This window comes from Topomyia yanbarensis, chromosome 3 (assembly GCF_030247195.1).
Source record: "Topomyia yanbarensis strain Yona2022 chromosome 3, ASM3024719v1, whole genome shotgun sequence".
NCBI classification, from domain to species: Eukaryota; Metazoa; Arthropoda; class Insecta; order Diptera; family Culicidae; genus Topomyia; species Topomyia yanbarensis.
In genome coordinates this window covers 288,502,504-288,520,559 of record NC_080672.1, presented here as the reverse complement: position 1 = coordinate 288,520,559, position 18,056 = coordinate 288,502,504, and the positions used below count along the sequence as shown (strand labels likewise).

Sequence of the window (18,056 nt, the reverse complement as noted above, 5' to 3'; positions counted from 1 at the left end):
AAGCAGTTGTGGTCATATTTTGGAAAAAAATTCACCTTTATACATTCATTGCAGAATTTATTAAAATCGACATTTTCTGCGTGTTCGTACTCATCACCCTGTAATTCCGGAACCGGACGTCGGATCCATTAGAAATTCAATAGCAGCCTATGGGAACGTTGCACCTTTCATTTGAGACTAAGTTTGTCAAAATCGGTTCAGCCATCTCTGAGAAAAATGAGTGACATTTTTGGTCACATACACACACACATACGCACATACACACACATACATACATACACACATACATACACACACAGACATTTGCCGAACTCGACGAACTGAATCGAATGGTATATGTCACTCGGCCCTCCGGGCCTCCGTTAAAAAGTCGGTTTTCAGAGCAATTGCAATACCTTTCTATTGAGAAAGGCAAAAATGGTGTGTAGGGACTTTTGGTGTCCTTGAACGATTCATTAAAAAACAATTTTTGGGAACGGGAACGTATTTTCCAAAAAGGATCACTTTTTTCGTCTGAAAAAATGCTAAAAAGATCATAACATTTATAAGAAAATTAAATTAAATAATGGAAGCATTCAAGATTTTGGTAAATAAATTACGAACAATTTAAATATCAAAAACTAAATTTAAGCTATTGTCGAATTACCCGAACTTCAATTCGAGACATATTTATTTTCTTCGCTTCCACATTGGTCTTTTTATTGATTAGATTTTTGGTATCAGTTTACATCACATATTTGATTGGTATTTTTACACATATATGAATATTCAGTGATTTTTTGCCAAACTTTTTATCCTTGCTAACAACCTGCAGCAATCGGCATTCATTGGGCAAATATTTGAGCTATTCGTCATGAAGAATATCTTGGTAACAATTAGCAATACTTTAAGCACAAATAAGTACAATCATCAAGCAAAAAATAGACACCATCTTTAGTAAATATAAGTTAAACTAGGGATAGTTGAGGGTAACAATGAGTTCACTGCGAAGACGCACTATGCGTCAATAGCATAACGTCTTCAGGGAGTGGTTTTCGTTTATACATCGGTTCTGTCACTAGAAACACAACCAGGCCCCCGTAGATAATCAGCAGTAGCCCTATCATGTTAACCAGAACAGCTTGGGCAGGCAGTTCTCGGTAGTTGCTTCTGTAATTGGTAACAATATAAGATTTGTACATGGACAAATTTTCAAGCCGATAACGAAAAAACTTACATCGAAAAGATTGCCTTTTCCAAGAGTCCCAACAGCGATGCAGCGATAGCGAGCACGAAACCGAGCACCCCGAAAAACACGTGCACTGGCATATAACTGGCGCGAAGTGTGTCGCGAACTCCAGGAAATAGATACGAGGTAAATCCAAAGACATACTATAAAGTAAGTATTACTAGATAACATTATCATCGTTCCTATTGACATTTGAACAACTCACCTGAAGTCCGAATAGAACTACTGCCGCCATCCCAACCCACGAGTGCAGTGTGTACATGTTCGGAATGGGAGTGGGGGCCAAGTTGTGCGAATCGAAGGCTGCCACAAGCGCTATCACCGTGAAAATGAATGCCAATCCGTGAATCACGGCATGAGTGATCTTCAAAGGCTTCTTGCGAGCGTAGCGGAATCCCCGGTAGACAAGGATGGCTAAGGAAAACGAGAGGAATTATTAGATTAAGCATGACAAATGTTTAAAGATAGGAGTCACAGCATGCGTACAATTTCCGTAGAGGAAGATCATCCCCATCGTCATCAGAAGGGGATGCCAGTTGAATTGCACCGAAGGTCGAGAAGTCCAGGCCAGGCCATTGAGATGCGCACCGATCCACGAGCCGACAAGAACGATAACGGTTGCTCCTACCATCTGCGTAATCAGGTAGAGCACACGGAAGTTGTTGTATGATCCTGCAGAAGGTCCGTTATTGTCCATTTTATTGGATTATGGCCCTAAAATAGACAATGAAGCATTTAGTCATAGTGTTTACGTTATTTCTCATGCAATGACATCAGCTGAAAAACGTGATTTGCACTAAACAAACTGATAACGATTGAGGATAGATGCGGTAATACTGAACAATTCGTTCATGACCGAGTTGAACGCCCATCAATATAATCAACCGATCATATCACAACACTCCATTCAGACTGGTGGAGTCTAGTTCGCTTTGTAATGTCCTTATCAGTTTTTCTTGCACATGTTAGGGAAATACCTGCTCGAATCAATCAAATTGTTTTGGATGTGTTGGGAAGGTGACGGGTTTCCGTTATTCTTTTTAGCTTATAGCTATATTCTTCATATCAATTCATCAAATCGACATATCCTGTGCTTTGTGGCTGGTTGTAATCAGAAGGGTGAGATCTTTGTTATTAGGTATCGTATGCGGATGTAAATGGATGAGGATGATGATTTAGTGGCGTGGCTTGATCTTGCATGGTCGCATTACGCAAAATAGTTTTACATTTCTTATTAAAGAAATTAATAGAATTCGGTTCAAACCCGTGCGCAAGAGTTGCTAACTGTGAATCACAAAGTAGCCAAAACTTTTTTCCCTTTATCAACCATGAACAACGCATCGAGCGAAAAGGCTGAAAAAGCCTCAGAGTGGGTCACTAGATGGGCAAACTGCGAACAAACGATGAAGCTTGAAATTCTACGAACAGCGTTAAATATTCACTCGTGAATGTTTGTACAATAGGCTCGCAAAGCTCACAAAGATTTTTTGATGTAGGAATAAAACACACTACCTATTTTACACTGCATCGTACAGTTGTCCGCAGAATGCAAAGTTAGCAGGAATTATGAGATTTTACTAAAACTAAACAACCTAACCTTATTAAGTCTTTGGAGAAATTTTCGTAGTTTGTGAGCCCCTTCTTTTGGTTTAAACAACAGTTAGGGTGTTTCTAATTTTACCAAGATTAAAAAATAGCTTTTCAACCATTCTAGCTAGAGCCAAACGACCTTCAGCGAAGTTATAGGTCGGTAAATTTTAGAAAAGTGTCACAATTTTCATTTTAATACCAATTTAAAATCAAAGGTTATTGTGTTTCTTAGAAAAATTGTTCAGACAACTTTAAGATTGTTTTAAGGTGAATAATTTGTTTCATGACATCTATATAACTATTATCGTTACAAAGTTATGAGTGCTTTTACGCCACAAATGGGGTTGATACTTTGATTTGATAAGTACCATAAAGTATTTTCAAAGCCCCATTAGCACTTGTATATGTTGAATATTCTTCTAAAGTTTCAGCATTTTTAGTTATACTGCTTTGAAATTGAAAAGTAGTGCAAGTTGCCTCGTTTGATGGGACTTTGCTATTATTTTAAATAGTCAGAAAATTAACTTTTTAATGGTTCGAGATATAGTTTCGCTGTCTTCCAGAATATTTCAGAAAATGAAATTCTAAGAACCTTTGTCGACGACACTGGAACCCTATGTCTTGCGCTTTTCATTTTACACGAAATAGCATGAGTCTTAAAAAATGGTTTTCTTTATATAACTTTTGATTTTTCATCAACATGGCTTAAGAAATGCTTTCAGATATTTTGAAGAAGAGCAATTTGGCTCGACATACCGAACCTCTAGCGTGTTTTGTTAGAAAGTTATATATACTTTTTAATAAAAATAAACTATTTTTGAGTAAATATTTCAAAATATAAAAATTCTCGCATTTACCATTTTTCGGTGATCTATACTGCAAAGCATGCATTTCATATGGCATCAACGGTATTTAATGCTAAATGCCCTAATCGAAGGTAATGGTATTTGAAGAAGTTATATTTTTTATATAAAAGTTCTTATAACTTTGAAACGTTTGATTTCTCGTGCAATGGAAAGTATAAAAGCTAAAGCTTGCGTGTCTTCAGCAAATTTGTCTAAAATGTGTTGTACTACAAATTCGTCAAAGACATTCAAGCTCTATCTCGAACCGTTAAAAAGTTCAATTTTAAATCTTGTTGAAATTCCATGCGCCCTAGCATCTGTTTAAAGGAAAAGAAGAGCATTGCAAAGTTCAATAACTTTACCAAACATGTTGTAGTCATTTAATTTTAGCAAAAAGTTAAAATTCCTGCTAAATTTACATTCTGGCCTGTGCACTGTTCATTGACAGCGCAATGTAGGTAGATTTAGGAAACCCTAGACGTAATTTGATGGCGCCGGTGGTGGAGTGGTAAGCGTGACCGCCACTCACCCCAGTTGGTCTGGGTTCAATTCCAACTGAGGTCGATGAGATTTTTCTGAGGTGAAAAACTCTGTGTTCCTTCGGAAGGGAAGTAAAGCCATTGGTTCTCGGTCCATGATTTGATGCTTTCTGGCGTCGGTCTTGGGCCTCGTAGCGGAAATGGGACAACGAAAAATAACTAGAACTAGAAGAAGAAGAATTTGATCTATTAGTGTTCTTTGCCACTCCGTTGTTCAATAAACGGTAGATGATATTTTAAGCTATTAATGGTGTATATTTGAGTGCTGAATTGAATAGCGTAATAAAATGTGTGTACTAGGTACTAGGACTCGTTGTCAAGTTGTGAGCTTGAATAGTCAAGAAAAATTTCGATATTAATTATAATTGCAGAATTGTACAACGAAAAACAGCACATCTTTTGATAAAATAATAATTTTGCTGGTTAATACTCCTAGAAGTAATTATGGAGAATTTAATCTTCAAGAAAATTTAGATCGAGACTTAAAGTCTTCAGCAAAGTTTTCGAAAATGCTATTTCAAACAATTTCAATTTTTGTTGAAGACATGAATACTTTAAATATTCATAGTATCGAAATATAGTAGACTGTATGAAAAGAAAACCTTTTAAACAAGTTATTCTGATATTACTGTATTTGAAAAATCTCTTCTGTGGTGTTCTGCTCTTCTGTGCTCTGAAGCTTACAAAAAAGTTATATTGATGAGAATTGCAATAAACAAATTTCCTAAATATTGTTTTATATCATGTAGTCTTCGAATTTTGAACAAAATTGTTTAAAATGATGTTATCAACAACTTTCCTGAAGGCACCAGGTCACATACCATTTTTGAAGAGTTAATTTTCCATAATTACTTCTAGGAGAATTAATCACTAGAATTTGTGTGTCAAAAGATGCGCTGTTTTATGTTGGAAAACTTCTTCTAAGTTGTTAAACCTTCAAAGTTGATGATTTCTAAATTATGTGATGTTGACTGATGAGAAAATTTTCGCAAATTTGTCCCACTTTAGAAGCTTTGACTTCATTGTCATAAATAAATATTGTGCAACAAAATAATCTATAGAGGTTTGAACACTGTCCCATATTGGTTCTCCTTGTTTGTAGACTAGAATGGCATCTGATAGACTACTTATATTTCTAAATTTTCAATAATTGATGAAGCTCATATTAAATTACAGCATTTTGAAAAATCAACAATTTTCATCAAACCCTCCCCACCCCAACAAAATTTCTGGCTACGCCACTGTGTCACGGATTTGATCACTGTTCTACAGTGGAAATGCAGGAACATTATCCCAAAAATCAATTCCTATAAAGATGGCTCACTTCAGAATTGCGATATAACTGTGATTATAACTCCCTCGGTACGGCATATGCCGGCAGTACCGGGATAATATCGGTACTTAAGGCTCAAGTTACCTTTTTTGAGCATGTATGAGAATTGAAAGCTTGCGTAGGAAAAATTGTGTTCAGCTTTGACGCAGGATTATCCATTTAAACCCTTTCAAAAGTCTAAAAGAAGAATAACAGTCGATTTATTAGATCATCACGATTCAAATCATGCAAAATAGCTGTTGGAAAAACCATCGGCTTAGCTGAATGGTGCTTTTGAAAAAGTGGCTGTGGTTTTTTCATTGCGCAGTCGTGTTGCGTACCCCAGAACGGTGTGGCAATGTGACAAAAAATCACAGCCACTTTTTCAAAAGCACCGTTCACAGCTAAGCCAATAGTATTTCCGGCAGCTATTTTGCATGATTTGAATCGTGATGATCTAATAAATCGACTGATATTCTTCTTTTAGAGTTTTGAAAAGGTTTAAATGGATAATCCGGTGGCAAAGCTGAACACAAAAGGTTAGCCATAAGTTCTTTGCTTCTGAAAGAAAAAAATGTATGGAGAAAAATTGATTTTTTTAATGTTAAGATACATAACCACCCCCCTTTTTACTGTAAAAGTCTATTTTACTTTGAAATTTACTGTAAAAACGTTAAAGCTTATTGTTTTTGTATCGTAGCATAACACTAAAACTTACTGTAAATTATTGTAAAATTACTGTACTGTCACAGTGAAAATTATGGTTCTGTTACTGTACATTTCTATTCGGGAAGCTAAACCATCTGCAAAGAATGGCGCTCATGGCGTTGACTGGTGCTTTTACCACAGCTCCGACTGCTGCTCTTGAGGAACTTCTAACTACACATACACCTCAAACAAGAAGCACTATCATGTGCATACAGACTGCAGGTTACTAGGCTTTGGAACAGTAACCATGTTGATCTTGCTACCAGTCATACGCGATTGCACAGTGGTCGGAAACGCCAAAAACGTGAACTTAATTCACTAGAGGCCAAACCATCGAATATATTCACAGGGTGTCTTTGGAGGAATTGTTCGTATGAATATTACCCACAATCTGATAACAATTGAAATTAGGCATGGCTTACTATGATCGAACTAAAAAAACTTTTTATCCTGACGAGGTAGGAAGTTGGTGTCTTCGACAAAGTTTTAGAAATGCTCATAGTGAAGAATTTTGTTGAAGAACTTGAGCTTGTAGGACTAAATGTTATCGATTTATAAGGCGTTTTCTATGGCAACCCCCTTAAATCTAGTTTTTTTAATATAACTTTTTTCATTGTGACTACATAATATTGCCAAAGACTGCATGTAAAATACAAGGTGGGTAATATTCATACGAACAACTCCTCCAAAGACACCCTGTGAATATATTCGATGGTTTGGCCTCTAGTGAATTAAGTTCACGTTTTTGGCGTTTCCGACCACCACACTGGTCACAAATTGTTACATGGGGTGAGGATATTCTCGCTCCCAGCGATATTACACTCACATGTAGTTTTCCTTACAGGACATACCATGTGAAAATTCCCTCTCGAAAGGAGTGGTTGTCTGGCTTTATGGAAAGACAACAACAAACGCAAGTGGTCTGTTACACTGGCGGTTCTCTGATGGGCGGACGTGCTGGTATTGGTGTCTACTGTCGTGAAATTAGATTGGCACAATCTCACTCACTAAGTAGATACTGTACTGTATTCCAAGTAGAAATCTTTGCGATTATGTGCGGGATGCAATCGGCCCTTCAACTGAGTTTGTCCGGCAGAGTTATAAACTTCTGCTCCGATAGTCAGGCTGCAACCAAGGCCCTTAGCTCAGACAAATCCCGGTCCAAGCTAGTGATCGCGTGCCGAACCCAAATCGAAGAACTAAGCATTGTCAACACTATCTACCTTGTCTGGGTGCCCAGACATTCCGGTATTACTGGAAATGAATAGGCTGACAAATTGACCAGACAAGGTTCTGCGATTGACTTCGTTGGTCCTGAGCCCGCCCTACCAATTTCGACAAGTTGGATAAGGGAAAAATACGGTCCTGGGCTTCGTCCAAGCACCGTAATTATTGGAGACATCTACAAACATGTCGCCAAACAAAGGCGTTTCTAGAACAACCGTGCACAGTGCTTTCGAAAAATCTCTCACATTTTTCGAAGCTCCACTGCGGCATGCTGACCAGGGCTTTAACCCTTTCATGCCCAACTTTTTTCTAGTGTATGCGGGGTCTCAAAACTATTTTTCCTTGAAAATGGTGGGGTCAAGAAAGACGAAAAGCCTTTTTCATAAAGATAGGTGCTTCCTTCGCAGTGCTAGAAGCTGCTCCATTTTTATCTTCCAATGCTCAAAACAATTCTCCTAGAATATTTACAATTGTCCAATTGCGTGGAAAATGTAGCCAAAGACAGCCTAAATTGACAAGTTTTATCAATTTTCAATAATATTGCAACCTAACGAATATATATGAAAAATTCATTTTCCGTCGTCAACTTAAACTGTTCCTGCCAGCACTGCTCCATCGGAATCCAATCAGACTAATTGCAATAACTTCAGTTCTAGAGCTGGTCCTTAGAAGCTTTAATACTCAAATGAAAGGCAATAGTCACATTTATTAGCCTTACTTATTTTTGTGAGCAAATTTTGCTTAATCAAAAGTTATAGCTGTTTAAAAACGTTGTTGTCCACAAACAACATGGGCATGAATGGATTAACAGGTTAACTGCAAACTCAATTACCACATGGCAACTATTCAGCGCGCTGAGGCTTCTTCATGTGATCTTTGTGAATCTGACTACGGAACCTCATATCATCTGATATGCAACTGTCCAGCAGTAGCGCAATTGCGATTTCGAGTTTTCGGCCGTCCTTACTTAGACGACACCATGTTCGGATGACTGAAACTCATAGACATACTAAAGTTTCTTACCCAATGTGGTAAAGCGCTTTAGGCTTACTCGCAGGAGAGTTACCCTACTTGTGAGATTAACTTACCTGCTGTTTGTTTTTTGGTTTTTGCTGTTATTTTTCCCACCCTTCCAATTCTACTTCCCCACACCTCCTTCTCCTTTCCTTTTGCCCAGGAAATGATTAAAACGCACGGCAAGGTACAAATCCCCGACTACATACGGGAAACGTGCCATTTAAGCCAATATATTCTGATATATTAAAAATATGATTTTTAGAATTGTTTTATCTTGCCCAAACATTTATATTTCTTTAAAAATGAAGAAAAAATATCAACAAACTCGTAATTAACGTCAGAACCATTAGTCACACTAAAACAAAATGTTTAGACGATCAAAATTTCAATCATTTAATTTAACATAATTATATTTCGCTTCGATACTCTATAACCGCAGATATATGGATTTTACGAAATGTACCCTTTTTTGAAAGGCTAAATTCATCTTTTTTAGTCAAACTCGAAAACAGTTCTACTGTTAATTTTTTGGACTTCATTTTCGGATCAAACACACGATTTTACATTGAAAATTACCACCAGCTTACTGAGTTCAGAAATGCTGTAAACTAGTGTTATTACCAGATAGGTTTCTGTAGGCGATGGCATTTCGATTATAGATATTTTAACCTTAGGGTAATTCGACTATGCGGGGTTTAGAACTAATCCCAGGTGAGCTGCGTACAAGGCAATCGATTTACCAATTACGCTATGCCCACCACTTTAACGTGACTTGTTTTTGTTCAGGACTGGTATTGCGGGGCTTTGCAAACGCAAGAACTTAGTCAACGCGAGACAGGACACAACGTGCAATTTTGTGCTCAAAACTGGTATTACGGTACCCAAAATGGGTCAGTATTCCCCGGATTTTCAAAACCGACACTACCGGTACCACAACCCTATTAGAAACAATGCTTTGCTTATTGCTATAAAATCGAAATTGCATTTGATACCAAATTTAAAGAATTTGCTTTCATTTGGTTAAATAAAGTGATAAAAGAAAAAAATAAACTGATCACCTTGTTGATCATTTCTAAAATATTAGCGTATTGAAGTAGAGAAATTTATTTTTTCCTATCACCAAAACCGCTTCTGGTCGAACAGAAGAGGGCCTGTCCCCGTGCCCCTCCCAGGAGCCACCTGTGATGATAATGCACGTACAATTTGAACTTATAAGCAAATCTAATAATAATTTCAACCAATGCTTCAATCCGGAATATTTCGCATTTCAATTGGCAATTTAACTGCAATATTTGCTCAGCGGCTCAAAAAGGGGCCCGCTGACAATGATGAGCTACCAGCGGCCCGAGATAAAACTAACAGCAATGATGAGTATAACGACTTCATTTAAGCAAAGATGTATTTCTAATTCATGCTACTCTAGAAAATGTACTGTGAGCTGAAAACAATATTTCAGAAATCTGTTTTCTATGTGACTTATTTCGTAGAACAAACAGAAACAGCTGTTGTTGTCGCTTAAATTTAGAAGCTAGTATTAACAATGTATATTCACGCACGTAGAGATTTAACACATTTGAAAAAAAATTGCACCGCCTAAATTACCATAAATGTAGAAGATTGTTTACAATTCCATTAGTTAGAAAATTCGGCCATTTACAAAGCTTGCGATAGATATTAACATTGGTTCAGTCACTATCAGCATACACTAGCTTCTAGCACTCCTTGAAACAGTTTCAGCAATTTCTACAGTCGATTTCCATATATTAACCTTCACAAACAGAAATACAAATTGTAGCTGTGATATCACTAGTAATGTATTAAAAATTCAACACACCGCTTTTATTTGCACTCGAAAATGCCATTCCTCAGCATCGCAATAAATGAACTCACAGACTGCCAGCACCACCCAAAGCGCCACCCAACCCGCAGACGCATCAACATTTTATTCCATATGGTACGTAGATACGTATTGTCTGGTGATTTAAGGCCAAACAAAAGTTAGTTCTTTCACACCGTTCTTAACGATAACGGCTTAGCTCAGCAGAGATTATAAACCTGTTGCACATATGATTATTTACGAATTAGTGCCACTGCAGCAGCTAATTTTATGCGGAAATTCATTCTATGGAATTATGCAGAAAAACTTCCCAGCCTTTGTTTTGCTTCAACTACTTTGTACAAGCCGCGAACCCACCGACCGTCACCGATTTCTCTCAATTTTCGATGGTATCTGGTATTTAACTCCACCAAACACTTGCCACATTTTCTCAAACTCTACCCGGTAGCACTTGAATCACAATTTCGAAATCAAACCCACCCACGCGTTGCGGTGACCGTGAAAGCGGCTGGTGGAGGCCGTGAAGAAAAGATTTTCCTTACCAGATTCGTTGTAATGCTGATTACTGCTACTAAGAGCAAAGCAAAAATGGCTGCTGCGGCGTGATGAAGTCGTATTAGCGGATAAGGAAAATATTCGAAGCACCTTGTTTTCTATCCTTCACGAACCGCGAACCGTTGCTGCCACAATCGCGAATACCGCTAAACTGAAGGCAAAAATTTACCATCACGCAACAGCAAGGCTAAGCTCGCGAATGGGATGACGATGGTAGTAATCACTGTCTTAGTTGAATGAACAGCATGAACAGTGAGTATTTTGAGAGAAAACGGCACTTGTTGCTATAATCGCAGAACAACACCCTCACTGAGCAATGTTTGGGTTTAGAGAAAAGCACATGGTGGTTTGTGGCTCTCGTCTATTCCCCGCTGACGTCATCAAGTTTATTCACGCCCAAAACATTTTTGGTAAGGAGCTCTCAGCAACAGTCCACTTGTTGGGATAGAATAGGCGAATGGGATAGTGCGGTGTATGCTTAGGGCGAGCATAGCGTGCTAGGAACTTTGAAATTAGTAAGACGAAACCTCAAGCTTTTTGTGGAGGCATTTTTCTAGTTGTGTATTATGTTATGTATTATTAAACTATACGTTGGAAATGTGGTGTGCGGTCTAGGGTTTAATTTTTGAAGTAGAATACTTCTAACGTTTCAATATGGGGGCCCGTTTCAAAATATCGGCTGTGGCAGCCGCGTCAGATTTTGAACGTTAATAGCTTCCATCATACTTAATAGAATGATTTGAGGTTTAAGGCAATTTTATCGAAAATATGTTCCGCAATGTAGTATTAAAATTTGGAGTATGTATAACATGCATTAATACTGTGTTTTAAAAAATCTTTCAAAAACTACCGAAAATGGTGAAAATTTTCAGCTCATCTCGGCCAGAGCCGTCAATATCGTGCACCAACCGAACACTTAATTGATGAAAAGTTTTAAATATAAGTCCGCTAGAGATTTGTTTCTATCAACATTTGTATTTGGTTGCTTGGCGCGAACGGATGGCTGTACAATACCGAGAAATATTTGTGAGCTGTACACAACAGGTGGATGAATCAGTTTGTGTTGAAACGTGCTACTAGCAGAAGCCATCATTTTCATTTCTGATGGATGTAAGATAGCATACATACACGAAAAAAACCGATTTCAAATCATCTGACTGAAGCTCGTTCCTGATTGGTTCCCGCTAATTTCATGAACCAAGCCGCAAATCTGGTCAGAAAGAATTGTCATTTCAGTCGGTTTCAGCAAGTCCACTTGTCAGATGTCAACACTGGGAGAGAAGGTGATTATTAGGACTCATCTCCGTGGATTAATTTATGCAGCTCTGTGGTAGAAAGTAGGAACAATTGGAACAAAAATCTCCCACCCGGAGAATATTTTCTTCGGCAAACAAATTACGCGCTTATCAGCGCAATCATTTCATTAGAAAGAATTAAATTTGAAAATCTTTTCTTTCGCCAACTATTAATGTGAACGACTAACGTTTCAAAATAGAAGCCCCATTTCAAAATATCGGAAAAAACCGAAGATCGCGTTTAGAAAGTTTGCAACTTTCATTGTACTTAACCAAAATACACAGTGTTTAAACCAATCAGCCAGAAAAATAATCAGGAATCTTGTATAAGATTTGTACGTATGTATAACTTGCATGAATAAAGAAAAAAAAAAGTTGTGCACAAGTAAGGACCACGATGACATTAAAAATGCGACCATTTTTGTGAGCCAGCCATATTATTCGTGGATACATCCTGTAATGCCATCGACTTATTTAGGACTACACACAAAAGGTAACAAATCGTATCCTCTACGGAATCTACTACACAATTGTTTTGAATATTTCCCAACAAATCGCGCAAAAATCTGTTTGTTATGTACAGCACCGCGCAAATAATTGACGTTGGAAAACAAATCGGCAACTTCAGTTGGCAAACACTTAGAAACGATCGAAGCATTTTTCCGTCAATGTCACTTTTCTGGCTCAAATTGTTGTAGGTATTTTCTTGCTTCCGTCCAATTGGTCAGTTTATTTGTTTTATCGCACATTTTTCGGATATTATTATAGAAAATAACTAACCCGATAAGAGGGAAGTTATTTTCCAAAGCACGAAATGCAAATTTCATTAGTAATTCTTCTGAGAACGATTTTGTGGTCCTAATAAGGACCGTTTGTTGTGAATATTATTTCGACGTTTCCTTGCCATTAATAATGCGACTTCTGTACACGTCTAGTGATGGAGGCAATTTTGAGAGCGCCTTTGTTTGATGCTGGGGAGTATTCCTTCCAGGAACTAACAAAGCGGGTCGCCGGCGACAAGCGAACTGATTTCAACGATGATCAAATGCAAACTGAAAACAATTTCCTATAGATAATTCGTTTTACCTATCTCAGATGTGGTTCATCGTCAAAAAGGTGGCACCAACAAATAAACCACCAATCAAAGCAAGGCTAAATAATGCTTTTACAAAATCATTTCTATCAAAATTTACGGTAATCGTGTCCTCTACGGAATCTGCTACACAATTGTTATGATTATTTCCCAAACCGCACAAGAATCTGTTTGTTGCGTACAGTACAGCGGCAATTATTGGCCATGTGTTTATGAGAATCATTTGGGTACATACGTCCATACACTACTCGTCTACCCTAAAGTATCGAATGATAAGGCAAAAAGGAGATTCAGCACATAGATTTATAACTTTTCCTTGTTTGATTGACCTCTTAAATGCTCTGTATTGACGGCTCTGCTCGGACAATATAGGGGTGCACGTTGCAAATTCTACAAAAATGGTATGTAACGAAAAGTGGTCCAATTTTAAACGTATAAAATTCAGCCATCTCACAATAAATTTTCAAATTTTTTGCGCATATCGCTCCGAAATACTTCTAAGAATAGATTCCAATAGATAAACCCAAAGATTTTTGATATCATGGCATTAAAAATTTAAATAATGAGCAACCTAGTCAAAATATCGCGTATTTACACACAGAAGATAGCGCTTCCCTAGTCCAGCACGACAGATTTGTGTACCTAGCGCGCTACGCTTCTATGAATAACGTCATCATCGACTATTTAAACAGAAGGATTTCGCCGAAACAGCTCAGTTGCCTGTTGAACGGCAGGCGAAGCAGATCACTGCTGAGTTAGAAGTCCGTTACACTGCCTGTGGAGGTACGCTTGTCGCACTATGCTATCTTTCGTGTTGTGTTCGTTTCCAGCACACTTTTATGTATAATTATTCGTATACAAAATAGTTTGTACATGCGAGCTCCATTTGCAAACACGGTTAACATAGTGTCGTGGTATTAGTTGTCTCTTTCGCTCTACCCATCATCATCAGCGTTGATTCATTTTGCTTTGTGCGCTTGGGTTCAATGTTTGAGGCGAATGTGTAGGTAGGTGAATCTAATTTGTTAGTAAATTGCACAACGAAAGTTTATTATTTACGTTCGATCAATTCATTGATTCATTTCCCCATCACGTGATTCATTACCACTCAGCCTATAGTATTTCTACTAATAGGTAGGGTGATGAGCCTATTTTCACCATACTAAGCAAGGTGCCTCACTAATTCGGTAATTTCTTGCCTTACAATCAATAGAATGCGTAAAAATTGACATCAACCGCTTTGCGTTGTTATTAAGAACCAATATAATAACACAAATGCGTTGAAAACAGTAAAATTCTCGTGTTTGAGCACAATGAAAACTCGAATCGAGTGCCCCTATTGTTGCGGTACCATTTGACTCAATGCGTTGAACAAAGATGGCAGACACTGCTCTAACCAACGGCTTCAAATGGGTAGGGTGATAATAGAAACATGGCGCAAATAGGCTCATCACCCTACATACTACAAAGCCTATTTATGAATGAATACATTGCAACTTGAAAAACCGTTGCAAAAACGCATGTTTTCGATTCTTGTATATTTATAGTTTCGATATATGATTAAGACCACTGCATTCGCTATATTGCGTACTTTAGGAAAGTTACAATAATGGCAAAATATAACTAGAATGCTTGGTCTATACATTAAATGTGATTATATTGTCTAAAATTTGATTTTTCTTCACTGGTCCGGGTTTTTTACCACACACAATCGAAAAGTTTTTACAAGCTAATCTTATGCTATAAAGATTTAGTTCGAGATAGTTCGGTCACGGTTTTCTGTCTTCTTTCTTCAGATCTTCTTAAATAAGTTTAATCAGATTCGATCACCTACTACATATGAAATGACTTGATAACCAAGAAGGTTTGGTTCAATATGTAATATTCGGTGTTGATTGGTTGTGATTAAAACATACGTAAGAAATATATTTGATTTATTATTACTATACTACCCATGATCGCATAGTTGTCCCGTTTTCTATGGGATTTCCTATCTTTATGGGACTGATATGCAATCATGGGCAGTATAAATGTACTAAGAAAATACATATTTTACATTAAGTAGTATATTCCTACGTCTACAGCTCGTGCAACCCCATAGGGCTGCCCCTTGTAGTTTTTAATGTCAAAAGCCGAGCATGTAATGTCTGACAACCGAAGTGTTATGAAGTTTCAATCAATATTTAGTATAGTAGCGCGAATCCGCACTACTATTACTCTCTTGCTCGCTCGTTTTCGTTCCTTTTCATTCCTTTCTGTTACTAATACTAGCATAACCTAAACGAATACGCGTCTTTCCCCTTCCAACCATTTAGTGGGCAGTGTTGTCAAAGGCATTTTCAGCTTTTCATCAATAAAATTTCAACAATATTTTCAAATAATGTTGCAGATTGGAAAAGAAGAAAAATAGTTGACGATGCAAATATTAATTTTTAATTTCTTGACCATAATTATCATAACGAATCATTTGAAAATTTCCAATTCAAACGTGATTACGTTCAATAGCATTAGATTTGAATGACCGCCCCGAAATGTAGTCACGACACTCTGGTTATGTCGCAGACATTACCCACCCATATTTTTTAACTAACTCGAAAAAAAAATTCAAATTTCACTACTCTACACATCACTAGCAGACTGAGCAATGAGTGATGTGTGCGGGGACCGTCTGAGGTAGATCAGTGCGTTGCGTCTTCCGTTCAAATGTTCAAACAAACTTGACAAAGATAATATTGTTAGTGTTTTTTGCCCTGGAGATGAAGACCTTCGAAACGCTGGTGGTAGACGCAATCAGAGCTGCAAATTTTCACCACGTTGTTTTGAACTTGAAGGAAGAACAAATCTCAAATCATGCCCTACTATGTTCAATTCGCCGTTTTTCGTTTGCATCATGCATTCAAACAGCTGAGCTGCTGAATCATTATCCATTCATTTTCGTTTTCATTGACCCTGTGAATATCTCTGTACTGGGATATTGACTAGGTTTTTCAAGCAAAACTACTCTGAACATATTTATTACTGTTCATGTAAGCTTGGAAACGCAAAATATGTCAACATTTAACCTAAACTGGCCTCTACAGAGCAGATGACAAGTTTGGTTGGTGAATGAAAAAGCATCAATTTGAAATGAAGACGTACGATTGGGTTATGAAAATCCCGCCAACTTGAAAATGAATGATTAAGGGAGGCTTTCAATTTGATTCATAGTTTTGTTTGATTGAGCTGAAGGTTGGTATTTGAAAATGAAAATTTGCACCACTGGACGCAATACAATATTATTGTAAGAAACCCGTGACCAAACGCCATCTTTCTTTAATTGATCCAGCAATTTAATATTTTCATTATGCGATGCAGAAAGAGACCATAAACGGTTTATAACGCTACAGTAGACTGCCCAGAAAAATAATGATTTTTTGAAAACTCAATCGGCCCACTCCTGAGTCGATTCCTAGTCCCACCAGGAGTACTTGCTCCAAATTTGAAGCAAATCGGACATGTCTAGCAACCGGACCAACGTCCCAGAAGTTTGTATGGAATTTTTCGACAATATACATGGAGAAAACCCACTAGCTCGCGTTTTCATCGCTAGGTGGCACTGTCTTCATCATATTATCACTGCAAGTGAAAATAAGAAAGATAATTTAATTGTCTACAATTTTGTCGAAGACTGCTAGCAAATCCAGCTTTGTTGAAAGAAGTTATTAAACTTTTAACGAAATGATGTCTGAGTCAGTTTTGCATGGGGCCTAGCAGCACTAGGTGCTGTATCAGTGCGCGAATTCCACGAACTATACATTTTTGTGAAATAATGGTTGGATTTAGCTGAATAGTATGTTCAGAAGAATTGTAGTACATGATACGAGTTATGTATTGGTTAGAAAATTTTAGTTCCACCTGTGACCGCAGAGAGGGTGCTAACGCTAACTTTTTATGGAAGAGAGATAGAATATTGATATGTTCGGAAGAATTACTGCAAATCGCCTGCTCTACAACTTTGTAGAAGACACCTAATTTCTATCTCTACCCGTTGAAAAGTTAGTGTTAGCGCCCTCTATGCGGTTACAGGTCCAACTAACATTTTCTAACCAAAACATTACTCATATTATTTGCTATAATTTTTCTGAACATGCTATTGAGCTAAACCTAACCACCTGTTTAGTTCGTGGTAATCGAGTATTGATACACAACCATACACTGCTAGGCCCCATGCAAAACTGACTCAGACATCACTTCACTAAAAGGTTGATAACTTCTTTTAACAAGGACGGATTGAGTAGCAGTCTTCGACAAAGTTGTAGAGAATTAAATTATCTTTCTTATTTTCACTTATAGCGATATTACGATGGACACAGTGCCACCTAGCGGCAAAAATGCGAGCTAGTAGGCAAACTTCAGGCACGTTGGTCCGGTAGCTTGAAGCAAGTACCCCTGGTGCGACTAGGAATCGACTCAGGGGTGGGCCGATAGGGGTCATCTTTTTCTTGTCACTCTACGCTACAGCTACACCAATCATGTCAGTATCGCACCCATGGACAACAGTTCAATCCGGAAATAGAGAGCGTACAAGTCAGCAGCATCCAACGAGAATCGAATCCAGCGCATCATTTTCCAAAGCGAACATAAACGGTCCTTTTCAGGAACACCATTATTTTAATGAAGAACTAATTAAAAGTCTTTCCCTTTTCCGAAAAATCCCGTTGATAGCCTACATATGTATATAAATAATCCCAAATGTATTCTACTTCACGCCGGTTATGTCTCTGACATTACCCACCCATCTTCTTGATTTATTTTAAGATTTTTTTTTTGA

General features: G+C 37.6%; 1 protein-coding gene across 4 annotated transcripts; it reads right to left on the bottom strand.

Annotated features, from left to right (window-relative positions):
- Nucleotides 1-619: 619 nt before the first annotated feature.
- On the bottom strand, nt 620-11,073 carry LOC131690793 (plasma membrane ascorbate-dependent reductase CYBRD1). 4 transcript variants are annotated; one of them, XM_058976819.1, is made up of 5 exons: nt 10,301-10,430; nt 1,715-1,942; nt 1,434-1,642; nt 1,217-1,371; nt 620-1,149 (listed from the first exon to the last, which is right to left on the bottom strand). In XM_058976819.1, the coding sequence occupies exons 2-5, from the start codon at nt 1,923-1,925 to the stop codon at nt 981-983; spliced, it is 744 nt and encodes a 247-aa protein (XP_058832802.1). In that variant the 5' UTR covers nt 1,926-1,942; nt 10,301-10,430; the 3' UTR covers nt 620-980. The 4 variants fall into 4 exon arrangements, with proteins under 4 accessions (XP_058832802.1, XP_058832801.1, XP_058832800.1 ...); XM_058976818.1 differs by lacking the exon at nt 10,301-10,430 and adding an exon at nt 2,206-2,483; XM_058976817.1 differs by lacking the exon at nt 10,301-10,430 and adding an exon at nt 10,069-10,288 and having other exon boundaries at nt 621-1,149.
- Nucleotides 11,074-18,056: the final 6,983 nt, after the last annotated feature.

What these genes read in the sequence shown, in the direction of transcription:
- LOC131690793 (XM_058976816.1), bottom strand. Translation starts at nt 1,925, where the DNA reads ATGGACAATAACGGACCTTCTGCAGGATCATACAACAACTTCCGTGTG. An exon ending in TAGTTCTATTCGGACTTCAG is followed by an intron (nt 1,372 to 1,433) that starts GTGAGTTGTTCA and finishes CTTACTTTATAG; the next exon opens with TATGTCTTTGGATTTACCTC. An exon ending in GAAAAGGCAATCTTTTCGAT is followed by an intron (nt 1,150 to 1,216) that starts GTAAGTTTTTTC and finishes TACCAATTACAG; the next exon opens with AAGCAACTACCGAGAACTGC.